Consider the following 18,709-nt stretch of genomic DNA (forward strand, 5'->3'; position numbering starts at 1 on the left):
AGCTAAATATAATGACTCCATTGTTGGGAATAATATGTGGGTGCACACAATAATAATAATAATGGCAGAACGATGATGACATTGAAAGAAAGGAAGGACTAGTGGGCTAGTTAAGAGAAAGTGCAGGAATTGAGATGAAGGCAGGATCCAATATTTTGGCTATTTATTAAGCCCTAGGGCACACACACAGCATATGGGGATTTTGGATTATATGGAGACACAAAGGGGAGGACCTGCTACATTAACAGTACATAACTGGTGCCAGATAATAGAAAGCAAAATGAAATGTATATGATTAACCAGCTAAACTCAGGTTAACATGTCATCATGGTACACACAGCATTCAAAGCAGGACTGATGACCCAAGCAACGCCATGCATTCAACAAACATTTAACTGAGGAAAACAGATTTGTTTTATGGCAATTGTCCGATTGGGAACTACCATTGTCTATCAAATTACAATGTCAAATTATTTCAATTTGGCATTGGAAGTTCTATTGAGAACAGGCAGTAATACAGGAGTCAAATCGTATAGGGAGTCTCATCTTATCAGATGTTATATGCAAGCCAGAGCCATCTGTGGAAAGAGCACAAGTAGAAAAATATGTATGTGCAAACAGATAACAAATGTATAATTCAACATAAGATTCTACCTAAAACAATGACATGAGCTCTGTCCCAATTAATCTCAGCTCAACTCCTCACTTCCTCACTACTCACATCCTTCTCAAAACCCATTGGAGGTCTGAGGGGAGGAACCTTTGGTCCTCTCCTCCGATGGGGTTTTAGAAGGAGGCACGGAAAAGGATGCAAGGAATTGAGGAAAGATAAAATGGTACAGAGCTGTTGCATGTTTGCCTCTATGGAATGGCAGACATCACTATGTGGGACTGAGCAGAGGTGTGCAATCCACGGCATTTGTCAGTATTATTGAGCCATAAGAAACCTTCCTTAGATCTTTAGTTAAGAAACACATAAATGAGCATACAAGTATGTTTAAGGATGTTTAAGCAGTCCTGCATGTTCTTAAAGTGAGGCATCAGCACAATCAAATATATCGGACAGAAAGATACTGAAGATGGAATTAGATGTAGTATGGAGTCAAAGGGCTGAATCCCAACATAAAATCCTTGTAGCTTGAATTTTCAATGCATGATTTACGCAAGGGCTGAATCCCAACATAAAATCCTTGTAGCTTGAATTTTCAATGCATGATTTACGCAAAGGTCTCAGTTCTGTCTATGTGTTTAACAGTGTGTGTGTGGGAACTAACCAAGTCAATGAGTGTGTATGGGGACTGGACATCACTGAGTGCAGAGTAGAGGGGCAAGCTCAGACGAACAGTGTAGTTCATCCCTGCCTTGAAACACTGGTCTGGGGAGCACCAAATATCTTGGGAGACGTGAGCGAGAGAGAGTGATGTCACAAAACACTGAATCACACAAGAAAAGTGTGTGGCAATAAAACACAGGCCTGTAATGCAGGGTGTATACAGACTCAGAGTAGACTCATATACATAAAATGTATATCCTACACTACACACACATAGTTGCATATACAGACCCATTACTCAATCTCTCACATGCAACATAGAGAGAGAGAGGGGGAGAGAGAGACTAGGTGTGTGTTTACCATGATCCAGGGTGGAGGAGTATCATCTGGTTGTCGTCATCAGGCATGGTGTTGGCACAGCGGCTGATTGTTGAGATCACACTGGGACGCATCATTGTCATCAACACCTCCCCCCTAACTACACCAACACAACAGATACATAGACATTGGAGTTTGATACCCCTGGTCAGGACTCCACTGAGGAAGGTGGAGGAATACATATGTGCTGAGTTGTGTAAGGTACAAAATTAGTTGGGGAACACCCATGACCCCAAAAGCCACAAAAGAGCGTTACATCAAGGTCAAAGGTGACTCACAGGTCCAAACTTGGCGTCCTCTGACTCGTAGGTGTAGTGGTCCAGGGCGATGAAGTAGAAGCCTAACTCCACCTTGTCAGACATATGTTCTCTACACACACACTGGCCTGTCTCATGAGAATAACGGCAGTGAGAGCGAGTAAACAGATGATGTCAGGAACTCAATTGGAGTTGAAAAGTTTTAACATCTTAGTGTTGCATTTGTCAACTATCGATAATCCTTTAGCCAAATAAGTGATAACACTCTATGTGGGACTGAGGTGAGCTGTACCAATCCACATCACTCGTCAGTCAGAATGGCTCAGTATTGAACAGCCTGCTGTCATTTCATGCCCAACCATCCTCTGTGGAGAGCTATCCTCCTAGAGATTTTCACTTGATCCCTTTTTCTAACCTACTTGTACACATTCAGTATAGAACCATCCTCTGTATAGAACTATCTTTCTAACCCAATAGACAGAAGTTGGTCAAAGTCAATAACATGTCATCCTATCTACATGACAAATGTCCTAATAAGAATGCCTCCATACATTGTCAAAGCAATTACAGGAACTCTCAGTACCACTAATGATTAAGTGACGGGGGTAGAAATCATGGTCACCTGCAGGAAGTCCCCAGAGTGCTGTTCATAGAGGAGAGCCAAGATACTTGGGACAGAGTGGACTCCTGTATCTCCTACAGTGGCTTGCGAAAGTATTCACCCCCCTTGGCATTTTTCCTATTTTGTTGCCTTGCAACCTGGAATTAAAATGGATTTTTGGGGGGTTTGTATCATTTGATTTACACAACATGCCTACCACTTTGAAGATGCAAAATTTTTTTTTGTGTGAAACAAACAAGAAATAAGACAAAAAAACAGTCAATACTTTGTAGAGCCACCTTTTGCAGCAATTACAGCTGCAAGTCTCTTGGGGTATGTCTCTATAAGCTTGGCACATCTAGCCACTGGGATGTTTGCCCTTTCTTCAAGGCAAAACTGCTACAGCTCCTTCAAGTTGGATGGGTTCCGCTGGTGTACAGCAATCTTTAAGTCATACCACAGATTCTCAATTGGATTGAGGGCTGGGCTTTGACTAGGCCATTCCAAGACATTTAAATGTTTCCCCTTAAACCATTCAAGTGTTGCTTTAGCAGTATGCTTAGGGTCATTGTCCTGCTGGAAGGTGAACTTCCGTCCCAGTCTCAAATCTCTGAAAGACTGAAACAGGTTTCCCTCAAGAATTTCCCTGTATTTAGCGCCATCCATCATTCCTTCAATACTGACCAGTTTTCCAGTCCCTGCCGATGACAAAATCCCCACAGCATGATGCTGCCACCACTATGCTTCACTGTTGGGATGGTGTTCTCAGGGTGATGTGAGGTGTTGGGTTTGCGTCAGACATAGCGTTTTCCTTTACGGCCAAAAAGCTCAATTTTAGTCTCATCTGACCAGAGTACCTTCTTCCATATGTTTGGGGAGTCTCCCACATTCCTTGTGGTGAACACCAAACGTGTTTGCTTATTTTTTTCTTTAAGCAATGGCTTTTTTCTGGCCACTCTTCCGTAAAGCCCAGCTCTGTGGAGTGTATGGCTTAAAGTGGTCCTATGGACATATACTCCAATCTCCACTGTGGAGCTTTGCAGCTCCTTCAGGGTTATCTTTGGTCTCTTTGTTGTCTCTCTGATTAATGCCTTCCTTGCCTGGTCCGTGAGTTTTGGTGGGCGGCCCTCTCTTGGCAGGTTTGTTGTGGTGCCATATTATTTCCATTTTTTTATAATGGATTTAATGGTGCTCCGTGGGATGTTCAAAGTTGCAGATATTTCTTTTATAACCCAACCGTGATCTGTACTTCTCTACAAGTTTGTCCCTGACCTGTTTGGAGAGCTCCTTGGTCTTCATGGTGCCACTTGCTTGGTGGTGACCCTTGCTTAGTGGTGTTGCAGACTCTAGGGCCTTTCAGAACAGGTGTATATATACTGAGATCATGTGACACTTAGATTGCACACAGGTGGACTTTATTTAACTAATTATGTGACTTCTGACGGTAATTGGTTGCACCAGATCTTATTTAGGTGCTTCATAGCAAAGTGGGTGAATACATATGCACACACCACTTTTCCGTTATTTATTTTTTAGAATTTTTTGAAACAAGTAATTTTTTTCATTTCACTTCACCAATTTGGACTTAGTTCGGAGTTGGATCTCTCTTGGCTCCCCCTCACTCTATCTCAGTCAAGGGCCTTTTCCCCAGTGAGATCCTTCCCAGTCTGTTCTCACCCTGCCCGTCCCTCCTTCGCCACTCCCTCCCAATCATGCTGGTCTTCCAAGTCCTCCTTCTCTACCATCCCCTCATTAACCTAGCTAGCTAGCTACAATGCTCTTGGTTAAACCAAAAATACTGGTAACTTTTATATGTAGTTAAACTTTAGCTAGCTAGCTTCCTAGCTAGTTGCTAGCTGACGCTAACCTAGCTTCCCTAATCAGTAGACTAAATAACTACCTGTTTTAATTTCAATTTCGATATTGAAATCAAGGTGGATTAACTTAGTTGGTTGGTTAGATTCTCTACTGAAAAACATACAGAGCTTACCTTTTTATCGTCGGCCATCTTCCCTACCTCACCACCATCATCTTGCCTTTCACCGTCAATCCGGGTTTCCACTAGATAACACAGTCACAAAGTCTAAATTGACTATCGTAAAAAGTCATGAAAACAAAAATGAGCTTTTTGGTCTTCATTTAAGGTTAAGCACAAGGTTAGCAGTGTGGTTAGGTTTCAAATCCGCGTTTAAGAAGAGAAGTGTAGAAATAGGCATGGCTAGACTTTTCCCCTGTAATAAATTATAGTAAAATATAGCAGTTGTGAGAGCAAGATTTTTGGTGTGAGAGGAGAAATCCATGTGGGGATGCGGTATTTGTGAGAGCGCAGTCTTGACATGTAGAAAGTATCTCTGCAAATCTGAAAAAAAATCTCTGCTCTCTAATTAATATTTTGCATGCAACAATGATGTTCTACTCGCTCAAAGTCGCAACTCAAGTTACATTTGCTTGCCCCCGTTGCCTGTGCGCTCGCGGTACTCATCTTCTGCTCGTGGTACTCATCTTCTGCTCGCGTGAGCCATCTTCTGCTCACGGGAGCCATCTTCTGCGCTCTCGACACAGTGTTTGGTTGCTCAATTATGTTTCATCTCGCACGCAATGGACTTTAGAGGCTGATTTGACGCTATACATTAAAACTTTTTTTAAATCGTTGTATTTATTGTTATCGAGGAAAAATAGTTACATTTGTCACAATATTACTCTTTGGTCCATTTCGCCCAGCTCTAGCACCTCCCCCCAAAATAATTCATCATAATTTATCGCTGATTTTATCGTTATCGCATTATTCTTTTTACATTTATTGCGATATGGATTTTTGTCTATATCGCCCAGCTCTACTTCCCCATCCACCATGCCTTCCCCATCCACCATGCTTGCCCCATACACCATGCTTGCCCCATACACCATGCCTGCCCCATCCACCATACCTTCCACCATGCCTGCCCCATCCACCATGCCTGCCCCATCCACTATGCCTGCCCCATCCGTCATACCTTCCACCATGCCTGCCCCATCCACCATGCCTGACCCATCCACCATGCCTTCTGCCATCCACGCCCCATCCACCATGCTTGCCCCATCTGCCATGCCTTCCACCATGCCTGCCCCATCCACCATGCCTGCCCCATCCACCATGCCTTCCTCATCCACCATGCCTGCCCCATCCACCATGCCTTCCTCCATTCACACCCCATCCGCCATGCCTTCCACCATGCCTGCCCCATCCACGATGCCTTCCTCCATTCACACCCCATCCGCCATGCCTTCCACCATGCCTGCCCCATCCACAATGCCTTCTGCCATCCACACCCCAATCCACCATGCCTGCCTCATCCACCATTCCTGCCCCATCCACGATGCCTTCCGCCATCCACACCACCTCCACCATGCCTGCCCCATCCACCATGCCTGCCCCATCCACCATGCCTGCCCCATCCACCATGCCTTCCGCCATCCATGCCCCATCCACCATGCCTGCCTCATCCACCATGCCTGCCTCATCCACCATGCCTGCCCCATCCACCATGCCTTCCGCCATCCACGCCCCATCCACCATGCCTGCCTCATCCACCATGCCTTCCGCCATCCACGCCCCATCCACCATGCCTGCCTCATCCACCATGCCTGCCCCATCCACCATGCCTTCCGCCATCCACGCCCCATCCACTATGCTTGCCCCATCTGCCATGCCTTCCACCATGCCTGCCCCATCCACCATGCCTGCCCTATCCACCATGCCTTCCTCCATTCACACCCCATCCACTATGCCTGCCCCATCCGCCATGCCTACCACCATGCCTGCCCCATCCACCATGCCTGCCCCATACATCATGCCTTCCCCATCCACCATGCCTGCCCCATCCGCCATGCCTTCCGCCTTGCCTGCCCCATCCACCATGCCTGCCCCATCCACAATGCCTACCGCCATCCACACCCCAATCCACCATGCCTGCCCCATCCACCATGCCTTCCACCATGCCTGCCTCATCCACCATGCCTGCCTCATCCACCATGCCTGCCCCATCCACCATGCCTGCCCCATCCACCATGCCTGCCTCATCCACCATGCCTGCCCCATCCACCATGCCTGCCCCATCCACCATGCCTTCCGCCATCCATGCCCCATCCACCATGCCTGCCTCATCCACCATGCATGCCCCATCCACCATGCCTGCCTCATCCACCATGCCTGCCTCATCCACCATGCCTGCCCCATCCACCATGCCTTCCGCCATCCACGCCCCATCCACCATGCCTGCCTCATCCACCATGCCTTCTGCCATCCACGCCCCATCCACCATGCCTGCCTCATCTACCATGCCTGCCCCATCCACCATGCCTTCCGCCATCCACGCCCCATCCACCATGCTTGCCCCATCTGCCATGCCTTCCACCATGCCTGCCCCATCCATGATGCCTTCCGCCATCCACACCCCATTCGCCACGCCTGTCCCATACGCCATGCCTGCCTCATACACCATGCCTTCCCCACTGTGTTCTCGCCTTTTATTGACTACATGTTCTATTTATGGTAAGAATGTGATAGGAGAAATAGGACACAAAATACACAGGAAGTCCTATTGAGAACAGATGGCCTCCGAAAATCGATGTGCTGTGAACGTACGACAGTAACAGCTACCGCCTAGCCGTCCACCACGCTAGCGTTGCTTTAATGCTGAGCCCTCCTCGGTGTCATGGAAACCAGATAACCCCCAGATCTGTGCCTGTCATTATTCCCATGATGCCTCCTGCCAGCTGAGCGGAGGCTGAGCCAGGCTGAATAAGGACGCTGCCAGATGATGGGAAACAGATGCTGCTGTGGTATTGGTAGACCGAGCAGCACAACAGATCACCTCTCTGACTCCAACTGACAGAGAGAGCAGCGTTGTTGTGGTTGTCCACTTGTGGGGCGCTCCCTCGTTAGGCCTACCTCTCAAGGGAAAAACAGATCCTAGTGGCTTGTTCATTTGTTGTGATGTACGGTTTGATGTTGTGATGTACGGTTTGATGTTGTGATGTACGGTTTGATGTTGCGATGTACGGTCTGATGTTGTGATGTACGGTTTGATGTTGTGATGTACGGTTTGATGTTGTGATGTGAGGTTTGATGTTGTGATGTATGGTTTGTGTGTGCGAATCGAATCGACAACCGCTTGTCAAGTCATAAAGTGAAGAAAAGGTTAAGTTAAGACCAAGTTAATTTATAACTAATGTTGAATGTATTCAATGCTTTGGGAATTTCCGTGATTAGCTACACAAACACACATGTTTTGGGTAAAATGTTAATGCTGTACGATTTCCATACAAGCCCTTAATAATATCAAATGTTAAATCAATTGTGTTTAAAACATTTGAAAATGTTTTGATGTCAAAGTGTAAGTTGAATAACTTAACAGCCTCTTCCTAATTTCAATTTGTTGGGCCCTGTTTTCTTAAATTGACAACATACACAATGTAACAATATTTCATGGTGGTGCAAATGTTTAGGCATATCTATGCTTATGGCACTGTTTAGCATTAGTTGAAATTATCAAAGAACAGTAGGACATTTTGGGATTGCACCTTTAAATAATTAGTATTATTATTTTGTGATAGTTGCAAAACAAATGGCAAACAACGGTAATTAGTTATGATTAGCACATGCAACATTTTGACCTTTTAACAATCAAACATACAGTACCAGTCAAAAGTTTGGACACACCTACTCATTCCAGGGTATTTCTTTATTTTTACTATTTTCTACATTGTAGAATAATAGTGAAGACATCAAAACTATGAAATAACACATGGAATCGTGTAGTAACCCAAAAAGTGTTAAACAAATCAAAATATATATCTTCAAAGTAGAATTTCAAACACAGATTCAATCACAAAGACCAGGGAGGCTTTCCAATGCCTCGCAAAGAAGGGCACCTATTGGTAGAGCATGGTTGAGCCTCTGTAGCTCAATTGGTAGAGCATGGCGCTTGTAACGCCAGGGTAGTGGGTTCTATCCCCGGGACCACCCATATGTAAAAATGTATGCACACATGACTGTAAGTCACTTTGGATAAAAGCGTCTGCTAAATGGCATATTATATTATATTATTATAAAAGTAAAGAGAAAAAAAACAGACATTGAATAATTCTTTGAGCATGGTGAAGTTATTAATTACACTTTGGATGGTGTATCAATATACCCAGCCACTACAAAGATACAAGTGTTGCCGGAGAGGAAGGAAACCTCTCAGGGATTTCACCATGAGGCCAATGGTGACATTAACAGACTTTTGAATGGCTGTGATAGGAGAAAACTGAGTACTGATCAACAATTTAGTTACTCCACAATACTAACCTAAATGACAGAGTGAAAAGAAGGAAGCCTGTGCAGAATAAAAATATTCCAAAACATGCATCCTGTTTACAATAAGGAACTAAAGTAAAACTGCAAAAAATGTGGCAAAGAAATTAACATTTATGTCCTGAATACAAAGCGTTATGTTTGGAGTACCACTCTTCATATTTTCAAGCATGGTGGTGGCTGCATCATGTTATGGGTATGCTTGGCAAGAACTAGGGAGTTTTTGGGGGGGTTAAAAATGAACAGAATAGAGATAAGCACAGGCAAAATCCTAGAGGAAAACCTGGTTCAGTCTGCTTTCCAACAGACTCTGGGAGACATTCACCTTTCAGCAGGACAATAACCCAAAACACAAGGACAAATATAATAGTTTACTTTAAATAGATTATTCTTAATGTGTCATCCAGTGTAAAAAAAAAATCTATTACTTTTAGTTTTTGAAATGACAACACATCTAAGCAGCCATGTTCAGAGAGTTGTGTATTGGTCTCGCCTGTAAAGTTTACCGAATCCCTTTGGTACAGTGGGTCTGTTGTCAAAGTGGGTCTGTTGTCAAAGTGCACCACAGGTCTCTAAAGGGGCCTTGTGTGGCGCAGCCGGGGGAGACTTATGAATTCCTTTGTGATTATGGTTGCGTCATCCTCTCAGCCACTGTGCGTCCGCATACATAGGTTGAGGTTTGGTTTTCTCTTAGCAGAACTCGGCTGTGCTCGTATAGTCCCTAAAGACCTTCGCTTGAAAAACTAGAAAAAAGGTGGCAATATTACAGTTGTTTGTCCCTTTTGAGCCACCGTAGCAACAACATAGCCAGTACACTTCCTCAAAATAGCCCAAATGAATCTAAGATTAATCAAGAAATCTGTAATAAATGTTGACATTTTTGCAGAGGAGGTCTTAGTCACGCAATTTTACATCTAAGATGTTTGGTGCAGTATTTCTCATGTGAAAAAATGTGCATGAAAACTAGTCGTCTCTCGTTGAATGACAACAAATACGTCATTGAAGAATCCCGTCCATAGTTCACACTTAGGGCTGGGCGGTATACCGTATTTTACTATATACAGTACCAGTATTGATGCACGGACCGGTTTCAGTTTTTACTTTACCTTCTATTTAGCAAGGTGTTGCTAAAATAATTTGTGCTAACCGCTAATGGTAATCACTAGTTAGCTGGCTAGCTAGCTTGCTAAATGTACTAAGAGTCAGAGAAAACGTAGCTAGCTAATACTGCCTGTGTACCAGTGCTGGTGTAGGCCTAGATAAGCATGTTTGTGCATCGGTATCTTATCAGAGAGGAATAGGCGAAGCATGAATATGTTGGCTAGCTAGCTAGCTACATGAAGTAAGAGACCATGTAATGTGACATCTAATCACCTGGAAACACCCTGTCAATAATTCCTCCCTGGTTTATTCATTATTGTCATGTCAAACAACAATGTATTCAAGGTGCTGCCCACTATATTCCAACTATAGAATTAGAATAATCATTATATTTCCATGATTCCAACAGTTCACATATTAACTAGGCCTATATTTTATGCTGCATGGCACAGTGTGGAAATTATAATAAAAGTGCAGGAAATGTATGAAAATGCTGAGGATTATTATTGTTTGGAGTTGGATTTAACAGTATAAATAAGGGGTGGGCATAGTGTCAGTGGGTTTTTGTTTTTTCCTTTCAATTAAGACCTAGACAACCATGTGAGGGGAGTTCCTTACTAATTAGTGACCTTAATTCATAAATCAAATACAAGGAAGGAGCGAAAACCGACAGACACTCGGCCCTCTGTGGAATGAGTTTCACACGTGGTATAAATGGAGAAAGCCCCATTGAAATCACTTATACTTTATGTGTTGCCATCCTATATCTACTCATAAAGCATATTTAGAACTTGTATTATTGAAAAACATAAAATACAGTCAAAAATATTGTGATATTATATTTTGTCCATATCGCCAAGCCCTATTCCCACTCCTACTAGGAGTAGTACTGTAGACCAATAACTGACGAACGGGCGTAGACTTCGGTAACCGGACTTTGATTTTCCTCAATAAAAAATGTTGTGTGCTTAAACAGCCCCAAAAACGAACAGAAACTTCACAAAATGTTGTCATAATGTTTGTGCAAACTGTTTCAACTGGGCAGCATGCGGCTTTAGTGATATACCAAGTCTATTTTTATCACAAAGCGTTTCAGGACAACCGAGATATGTCAATAACAAGTCTTCTCTGGTCACCTTGCATTCGGTTTCCTACGATTGGAGAGGAATTCCGCTTTTTTGCTTTTGAATAGGTATCCATGCAGTGACATTCTCGAGATTTGGGCTTAACGCACAAACAGAAATGCATCAAGGCCCTAGCAGCACACTTTAGTACAGCCCTCTAAAGCGATACAATAACCAACACGTCTATTGGAGATGTACATCCAATTCCGGTCAGGAAGAACCCCACGGCCTCGTCAAAGTCCCACTGTGGCATTGAAAAGAGCGGTAGTGTTGCCTTGCGTGGCAAGTTGCCACCATGACTGGATGGGAACCGTGGCTTGCTGCAGGACCTTGTCCCTGTGCCACTGCTCCAGGCAGTCCAAAGCTTCTGGGATGGTCTTGCTCTCAAACTTGTTGGCAAACATGCTGTTTCTGTTGATGATCCATTGCAAATCCTCCAGACCGTAGATGCAGATGTCCCTGACATAACGGCCTGCGGAAAGACGAGCAGCAGCAGAAAGGACATGCAGATCAGATCAGTGTCAAATCCTATCAACTGCTGTTGTGTAAACTGTTTACTTCCTAATCAGAAGGCTAATCTAATCTGAAACCAAGGAGCAAAAAATGCCCTAGACAAGTGAGTTCAAGACTGGAAACTGACAATGACTGGGATCAGGAGTTGTTGTACCTTTGCATCCGTTGTGTTCAGTCCCCTCTTGGTCCCTCCATTTTATCGCCCTGATCTCGCCGCTCCAACCTCCGTCTACATGACTTCCTGGCGCTTCTAAGAGCAGATAACCGATCCAAAACAGATTATATCTCATTCTCACATTTCAGTATTCATAGCCTTTTGAATGTCATCAGTGATTCACGGGACACTGATCTACTCATATACTGTAGATAAAGCAAGCCGCAAAAAAATCAGTACGAATGAATTCCCCCTAACTTAATTTTAAGTCCTTCTAGGGAGTTTTTCCTAGCCACTGTGCATCTCCATTGCTTGCTGTTTGGGGATTTAGGCTGAGTATCTGTAAAGCACTTTGTGACAACTGCTCATGTAGAAATTGCTTAATAAAATAAAATGGATTGTGCTAGGCTGGTCTACTGTACTTGAAACAGTGTGGGCATGTTGAACACATTCCTTTTAAGTTTCAAGCTTCATTTACATTTTTACATTTTAGTAATTTAGCAGACGCTCTTATCCAGAGCGACTTACAGGAGCAATTAGGGTTAAGTGCCTTGCTCAAGGGCACATCGACAGAATTTTTTCACCTAGTCGGCTCGGGGATTAGAACCAGCGACCTTTCGGTTACTGGCACAACGCTCTTACCTACTAAGCCCTTTATAAAGGCTAAAAGTAATCTTTGAACAGTGAACACCTCAAATACATTTAAGTTAGCCTTTCATGAACTTACATGAACTCACAGGTACTAGGCCGCCAGGATTTATGGACTTCGCATAGGTTTTTCGTCTCCTAGGTATTTGCTTTTGGAATGCATTTCAAATTGGAAAGGCTGTGTGTAGCATAGCTATGCACTCATGGAAAGGTCTAGTGTTGTAGAAGTCTCATCCGTTTTCCTCACGGATGTAACAGTTCGAAATGTCCCTATATATTGACATAAACTCAGTACCAATTGTGTTGTGGAGATTAACTTCTATTGGCCACTGTATTAGAAAGTTGCTTTTTATGAGTGGTTCTAAAGCCTTTACCTTTGATGTGATTGAGTGTCACCCAGTAGTGCTCATCTGGGCTGAATGCGTCTTTGGACCACTCCAGCAAGTCCCTGGACACCTGACTTCTCAGTACAAACTCCACAAAGGTCCTGGTTAGCGCGTAGTAGGCTGTGCCAAAGTATATCTGCACCCCGTGGGGTGGAGCACCCTTCTTTGGGGCTCCTCGCTTGGGGGCCGAGTGGGAGCCCCTGACCTCCCTGTAACTCAGCTGAGTCCGGTGCCTCATGGACGCCGGCTGCTTGATGCCCGGGGTCATGTTCCTGTCCCTCCACTCCTTGCTCTGCATGTAGCGCACCAGCTCCAGATTGCTTTTGACGGGGAAGTCCTGGCCACACAGGTTGACCACCTTCCTCCAGGGCACCGGCGATTCCACCAGGTCCCTCATACAGTTGATGTCTGCCTGCAGCCGCGAGAAGCCGGCGTAGGTCACCATCTCGCTGCGGCTGGCCAGGAACACATTGGGGAAGCAGCCCACCAGGCTCTTCACAGCTTCCCTGTACTCCTTTGGAGCCTTGACGTCCACATGGACACAGTAGACATTCTGGGGCGCGTAGATGGCCCGCAGCAGGCGCACAAGCAGCTCCAGCTCCTTGTGGACAGTGAGGATGAAGGCCAGAGGGTAGTCTTCCTCTTCGCGGCTCAGTGGGCTGGTGATGAAGTGGAGCTCCCTCACCAGGCGGGAGCAGTCCAGGTTCCTGCCTCCACCCCCCATACGCAGAAGATAGCTCTCCACCTGGCAGTCGTGGCGTTGCCATGCTGGCGAGCCTGCAGTGCTGGGGAGGAAGGCTTGGCAGTACTGGGAGAAGGGCCTGCAGCCCAGGGGCCTGCGCTGACCCTTGGGATCTGTAGGGTCCTTGGCACTCAGGTAGATGACTGAGCAGATGAACATGCAGATTCCCAGGCAGAACAGGAAACTGCACTTGGTGCCATCCAGCTGGAGCATAATAATCCAGCACCGGACGGACACCATGCAACCACCTGCAACAAAAGACCAGGGTTAGCTAGATCCTCTGTGGTCCTCTGTAGCTCAGCTGGTAGAGCACGGCGCTTGTAACGCCAAGGTAGTGGGTTCGATCCCCGGGACCAGCCATACACAAAAAAAATGTATGTACGCATGACTGTAAGTCGCTTTGGATAAAAGCGTCTGCTAAATGGCATATTATTATTATATTATTTAGGCTGTGCTTTGAAACGACAAATCCCGACTCGAGACATTAAAAGTCTCTAAAGACTCTGAACCTTCCATACAGAAGAACCAAAATTATCCTTGGCAATGTTTGACAATCTAAGGAGACTCTAGGTGTTGTTTCCTCATTGCTGCTTAGTTTGGGGTTCTTTCTAGAGGTGTTTAACGATCCAGCACACAGCAAACAAGAGCAGCTTTTTATGGAGCTCGTAGTAGTCCGATCACAACAGATGACGCATGAAACAAGTGTTTAGAGAAAAAATACATAGCCAGTGCAGCTAGATGGACTGAGGAAGCCAGCTCAGGTTGAAGAAGTTGAAGAAATGTATAATTAACCAATACAGGGCCGTTACCGAGTGAGGCAAGACTGCATTTCCTTTTGTGCAACAGAGGCATGGAACAGTCTGCAAAATACGTTTCACCTAGATGTACTAGTGCTCCTTAGTGAGTTTAAAACTATGTCCCAAAACTCTGTTGAGGAGGAATGTAAGTGTTTCCTGTAGGCCTAATCCGCTCTTAATGACGTGTTGTGCTGTTTGTATTGTATGTTGAAATGTTTTAATGTTATATTGACTGCTGCTGCTTTCTTGGTCAGGTCTCCCTTGCAAAAGAGGGGTTTCTTCCTGGTTAAATAAAACATAAAAAAATAAAAAAGGTATATAGGAAGGACTGAGAAGCTCAGTTCTGGTGACTTTTTAAAAGGACATTCTAGTCCAATGAAAATAAAATTATGCTGACACCAAATTGGTTAAATTATTTGTTTAAATTATTTTAACATATTAGAGCATACATATAGCCTATGCATGTTCCATATTATCAGGTATGCTTTTACGAATAAGCATTATCACCTGTAGCCCAACTGATGCGGTATAGTGGCTATAAATAAATAGGCTGAAGCATGGGGTTGCCTATCTGCATTTACCCACTGTACTCTATTGGGCTAATCATTAGCTAGATCCCAAATGTGATATTTTAACTAGTTAGTATCCTATTGATTAATTTTATTTCCCCAATAAACTTACATAAACACAGTGAATATAATGTAGGCCTACCTGTTAGGGTAACTTGGGGTAAACTGCCACCCGGGGTAAGAACTACTTCTCACATAAACATACTTTTAGGTAAGGTGGTGTTTTTCACTAAGTTACCCTACAATTGAGCCTTGTTACATCTAGCCCCACTCTCCCCTATGCACTCAAAGTGAATTGTGGAGCGGTAACATGCCTAACGATGGCTCTGCATATTTAGGATTTGATAAATAAATAAAGTAGGAATGGAAAGCTAGGATCCCCCTATTTTTAACAATGGCTATCAAAACTGCTGTTTTCCCCGCGATTGCAAGACTTGTTGTGCATTGACTGCTTGTCAGAATGCATGTTTCCCTCCCTTGAATGCGCCTGGAGATAAATATTTATCTTGCATAGAACACACAACAAAAAGCCGACTAGGTACAGTGCCATCAGAAAGTATTCATACCCCTTGACTTATTCCACATTTTGTTGTGTTACAGCCTGAATTCAAAATGGATTAAACAGATTTTCTTCTCACTCATCTACACACACTACCCCATAATGAAAAAGTGAAAATGTTTTAATTTTTTTTGCATATTTATTGATAATGAAATACAGAAATATCTCATTTACATAAGTATTCACACCCCTGAGTTAATACTTGTTAGAATTAACTTTGGTAGTGATTACAGCTATGAGTCTTTCTGGGTAAGTCTCTAAGAGCTTTGCACACCTGGATTGTACAATATTTGCACATTATTCTTTAAAAAACGTATTCAAGATCTGTCAAGTTGGTTGTTGATCATTGCTAGACAGCCATTTTCAAGTCTTGCCATAAATTTTCAAGCTAATTTAAGTCTAAACTGTACCACTTAGGAACATTCAATGTTGTCTTGGTAAGCAACTCCAGTGTTTATTTGGCCTTGTGTTTTACATTATTGTCCTGCTGAAAGGTGAATTTGTCTCCCAGTGTCTGTTGGAAAGCAGACTGAACCAGGTTTACCTCTAGGATTTTGCCTGTGCTTAGCTCTATTTCATTTATTTTTATATAAAAAAACTCCCTAGTCCTTGCCGATGACAAGCATACCCATAACATGATGCAGCCACCACCATGCTTGAAAATATAAAGAGCGGTACTCAGTGACGTGTTGTGTTGGATTTGCCCCAAACATAACACTTTGTATTCAGGACAGAAAGTTAATGTCTTTGCCATATTTTTTACAGTTTTACTTTAGTGCCTTCTTGCAAACAGGATGCTTGTTTTGGAATATTTGTATTCTGTACAGGCTTCCTTCTTTTCACTCTATAATTTAGGTTAGTATTGTGGAGTAACTACAATGTTGTTTATCCATCCTCAATTTTCTCCTTTCACAGCCATTAAACGTTTAAAAGTCACCATTGGCCTAATGGTGAAATCCTTGAGCGGTTTCCTTACTCTCGGGGCAACTGAGTTAGGAAGTACGCCTGTATCTTTGTAGTGACTGGGTGTATTGACACACCATCCAAAGTGTAAATAATAACTTCACCATGCTCAAAGGATATTCAATGTCTATTTTCTTTTATTTCTTATTTTATCTACCAATAGGTGATCTTCAATGCGAGGCATTGGAAAACTCCTGAACTTGTTTAGGCTTGCCATAACAAAGGGATTGAATACTTATTGACTCAAGACATTTCAGCTTTTCATTTTTACACTAAACAAAAATAAACACAACATGCAACAACTTCAAAGGATTTACTGAGTTGCAGTTCATATAAGGAAATCAATCAATTAAAATAAATATTTAGGCCCTAATCTATGGATTTCACATGACTGGGAATACAGATATGCATCTGTTGGTCCCAGACACCTTAAAAAAAAAAAAGGTAGGGGCTTGGATCAGAAAAACAGTATCTGGTGTGACCACCATTTGCCTCATGCAGTGTGACACATCTTCGCATAGTGTTGATCAGGCTGTTGATTGTGGCCTGTGGAATGTTGTCCAACTCCTCTTCAATGGCTGTACGAAGTTGCTGGAAATTGGCGGAAACTGGAACATGCTGCCGTACACGTTGATCCAGAGCATCCCAAACATGCTCAATGGGTGAGATTGAGCATGTAGGCCATGAAATAACTGGGACATTTTCAGCTTCCAGGAATTGTGTACAGATCCTTGCGACATGTGGCCATACATTATCATGCTGAGACATGAGGTGTGACGACGGATGAACGACACAACAATGGGCCTCAGGATCTCGTCACGGTACTCTGTTCACAACGTTAACATGAGCAAACCGCTCACCCACACGACGCCATACACGCTATCTGCCATCTGCCCGGTACAGCTGAAACCGGAATTCATCCGTGAAGAGCACACTTCTCCAGCGTGCCAGTGGCCATCAAAGGTGAGCATCCCTGGGTTGTGCAAACCCACAGTTTCGTAAGATTTCCGGATGGCTGGTCTCAGGCGATCCTGCAGGTGAAGAAGCCGGATGTGGAGGTCCTGGGCTGACGTGGTTACACGTGGTCTGCGGTTGTAAGGCCGATTGGACATACTGCCAAATTCTCTAAAACGACGTTGTTTGGTAGAGAAATTAGCATTAAATTATCTGGCAACAGCTCTGGTGGACATTCCTGTAGTCAGCATTCCAATTGCACGCTCCCTCAAAACTTGAGACATCTGTGGCATTGTGTTGTGTGACAAAACTGCACATTTTAGAGTGGCCTTTTATTTTCCCCAGCACAAGGTGCACCTGTGTAATGATCATGCTGTTTAATCAGCTTCTGGATATGCCACACCTGTCAGGTGGATGGTTTATCTTGGCAAAGGACAAATGCTCCGTAACTTAGAGAAATAAGCTTTTTGTGCGTATGGAACATTTCTAGGATATTTTATTTAGGCTCATGAAACATGGGACCAACACTTCACGTTGCGTTTATGTTTTTGTTCAGTATAAATTGTAAACAAATTCAAAAAACATAATTCCACTTTGACTCTATGGGGTATTGTGTGTAGGCCAGTGTCACAAAATAGCAATTTTATCCATTTTAAATTCAGGCTGTAACACAACAGAATGTGGAAAAAGTCGAGGGGTGTGAATACTTTCTGAAGGCACTGTAAATAGATAAACTATTCTACTATGGGGTAGTCTGATTTTTCTATTCATTGTTTGTTTTGTTTGCAGAGGAAAAGTACAGTGCCTTGCAAAAGTATTCAGCTCCCTTGGCATTTTTCTTATTTTGTTACATTACTACCTGTAATTTAAATTGATTTTTATTTAGATTTCATGTAATGGACATACACAAAATAGTCCAAATTGGTGAAGTGAAATGAAAAAAGTTACTTGTTTCAAAACATTCTAAAAAGTAAAAAATAAATAAATTGGTGTGTGCATATGTATTCACCCCCTTTTCTATGAAGCCCCTAAATAAGATCTGGTGCAACCAATTACCTTCAGAAGTCACATAATGAGTTAAATAAAGTACACCTGTGTGCAATCTAAGTGTCACATGATCTCAGTATATATACACCTGTTCTGAATGGCCCCAGAGTCTGCAACACTACTAAGTAATTTAAATTTAAATTTAAAAAAGTAAGGGGCACCACCAAGCAAGCGGCATCATGAAGACCAAGGAGCTCTCCAAACAGGTCAGGGACAAACTTGTGGAGAAGTACAGATCACGGTTGGGTTATAAAAAAGCAATCAGCAACTTTGAACATCCCACGGAGCACCATTAAATCCATT

At 43.5% G+C, this 18,709-nt stretch overlaps 2 protein-coding genes across 4 annotated transcripts in view; one reads left to right on the plus strand and one right to left on the minus strand.

Annotated features, from left to right (window-relative positions):
* The window catches only part of LOC121577981 (replication termination factor 2), a 67,885-nt gene that overhangs the window by 21,717 nt on the left and 27,459 nt on the right, over positions 1–18,709 (plus strand). The gene's annotated exons all lie outside the window — the stretch shown is intronic.
* Positions 9,768–13,761, minus strand: LOC121577980 (beta-1,3-galactosyl-O-glycosyl-glycoprotein beta-1,6-N-acetylglucosaminyltransferase 7-like). The gene is made up of 3 exons (XM_041892009.2): positions 12,764–13,761; positions 11,742–11,837; positions 9,768–11,546 (listed from the first exon to the last, which is right to left on the minus strand). The coding sequence occupies exons 1-3, from the start codon at positions 13,755–13,757 to the stop codon at positions 11,308–11,310; spliced, it is 1,329 nt and encodes a 442-aa protein (XP_041747943.2). The 5' UTR covers positions 13,758–13,761; the 3' UTR covers positions 9,768–11,307.

Source organism: Coregonus clupeaformis, chromosome 12, assembly GCF_020615455.1.
Source record: "Coregonus clupeaformis isolate EN_2021a chromosome 12, ASM2061545v1, whole genome shotgun sequence".
NCBI classification, from domain to species: domain Eukaryota; kingdom Metazoa; phylum Chordata; class Actinopteri; order Salmoniformes; family Salmonidae; genus Coregonus; species Coregonus clupeaformis.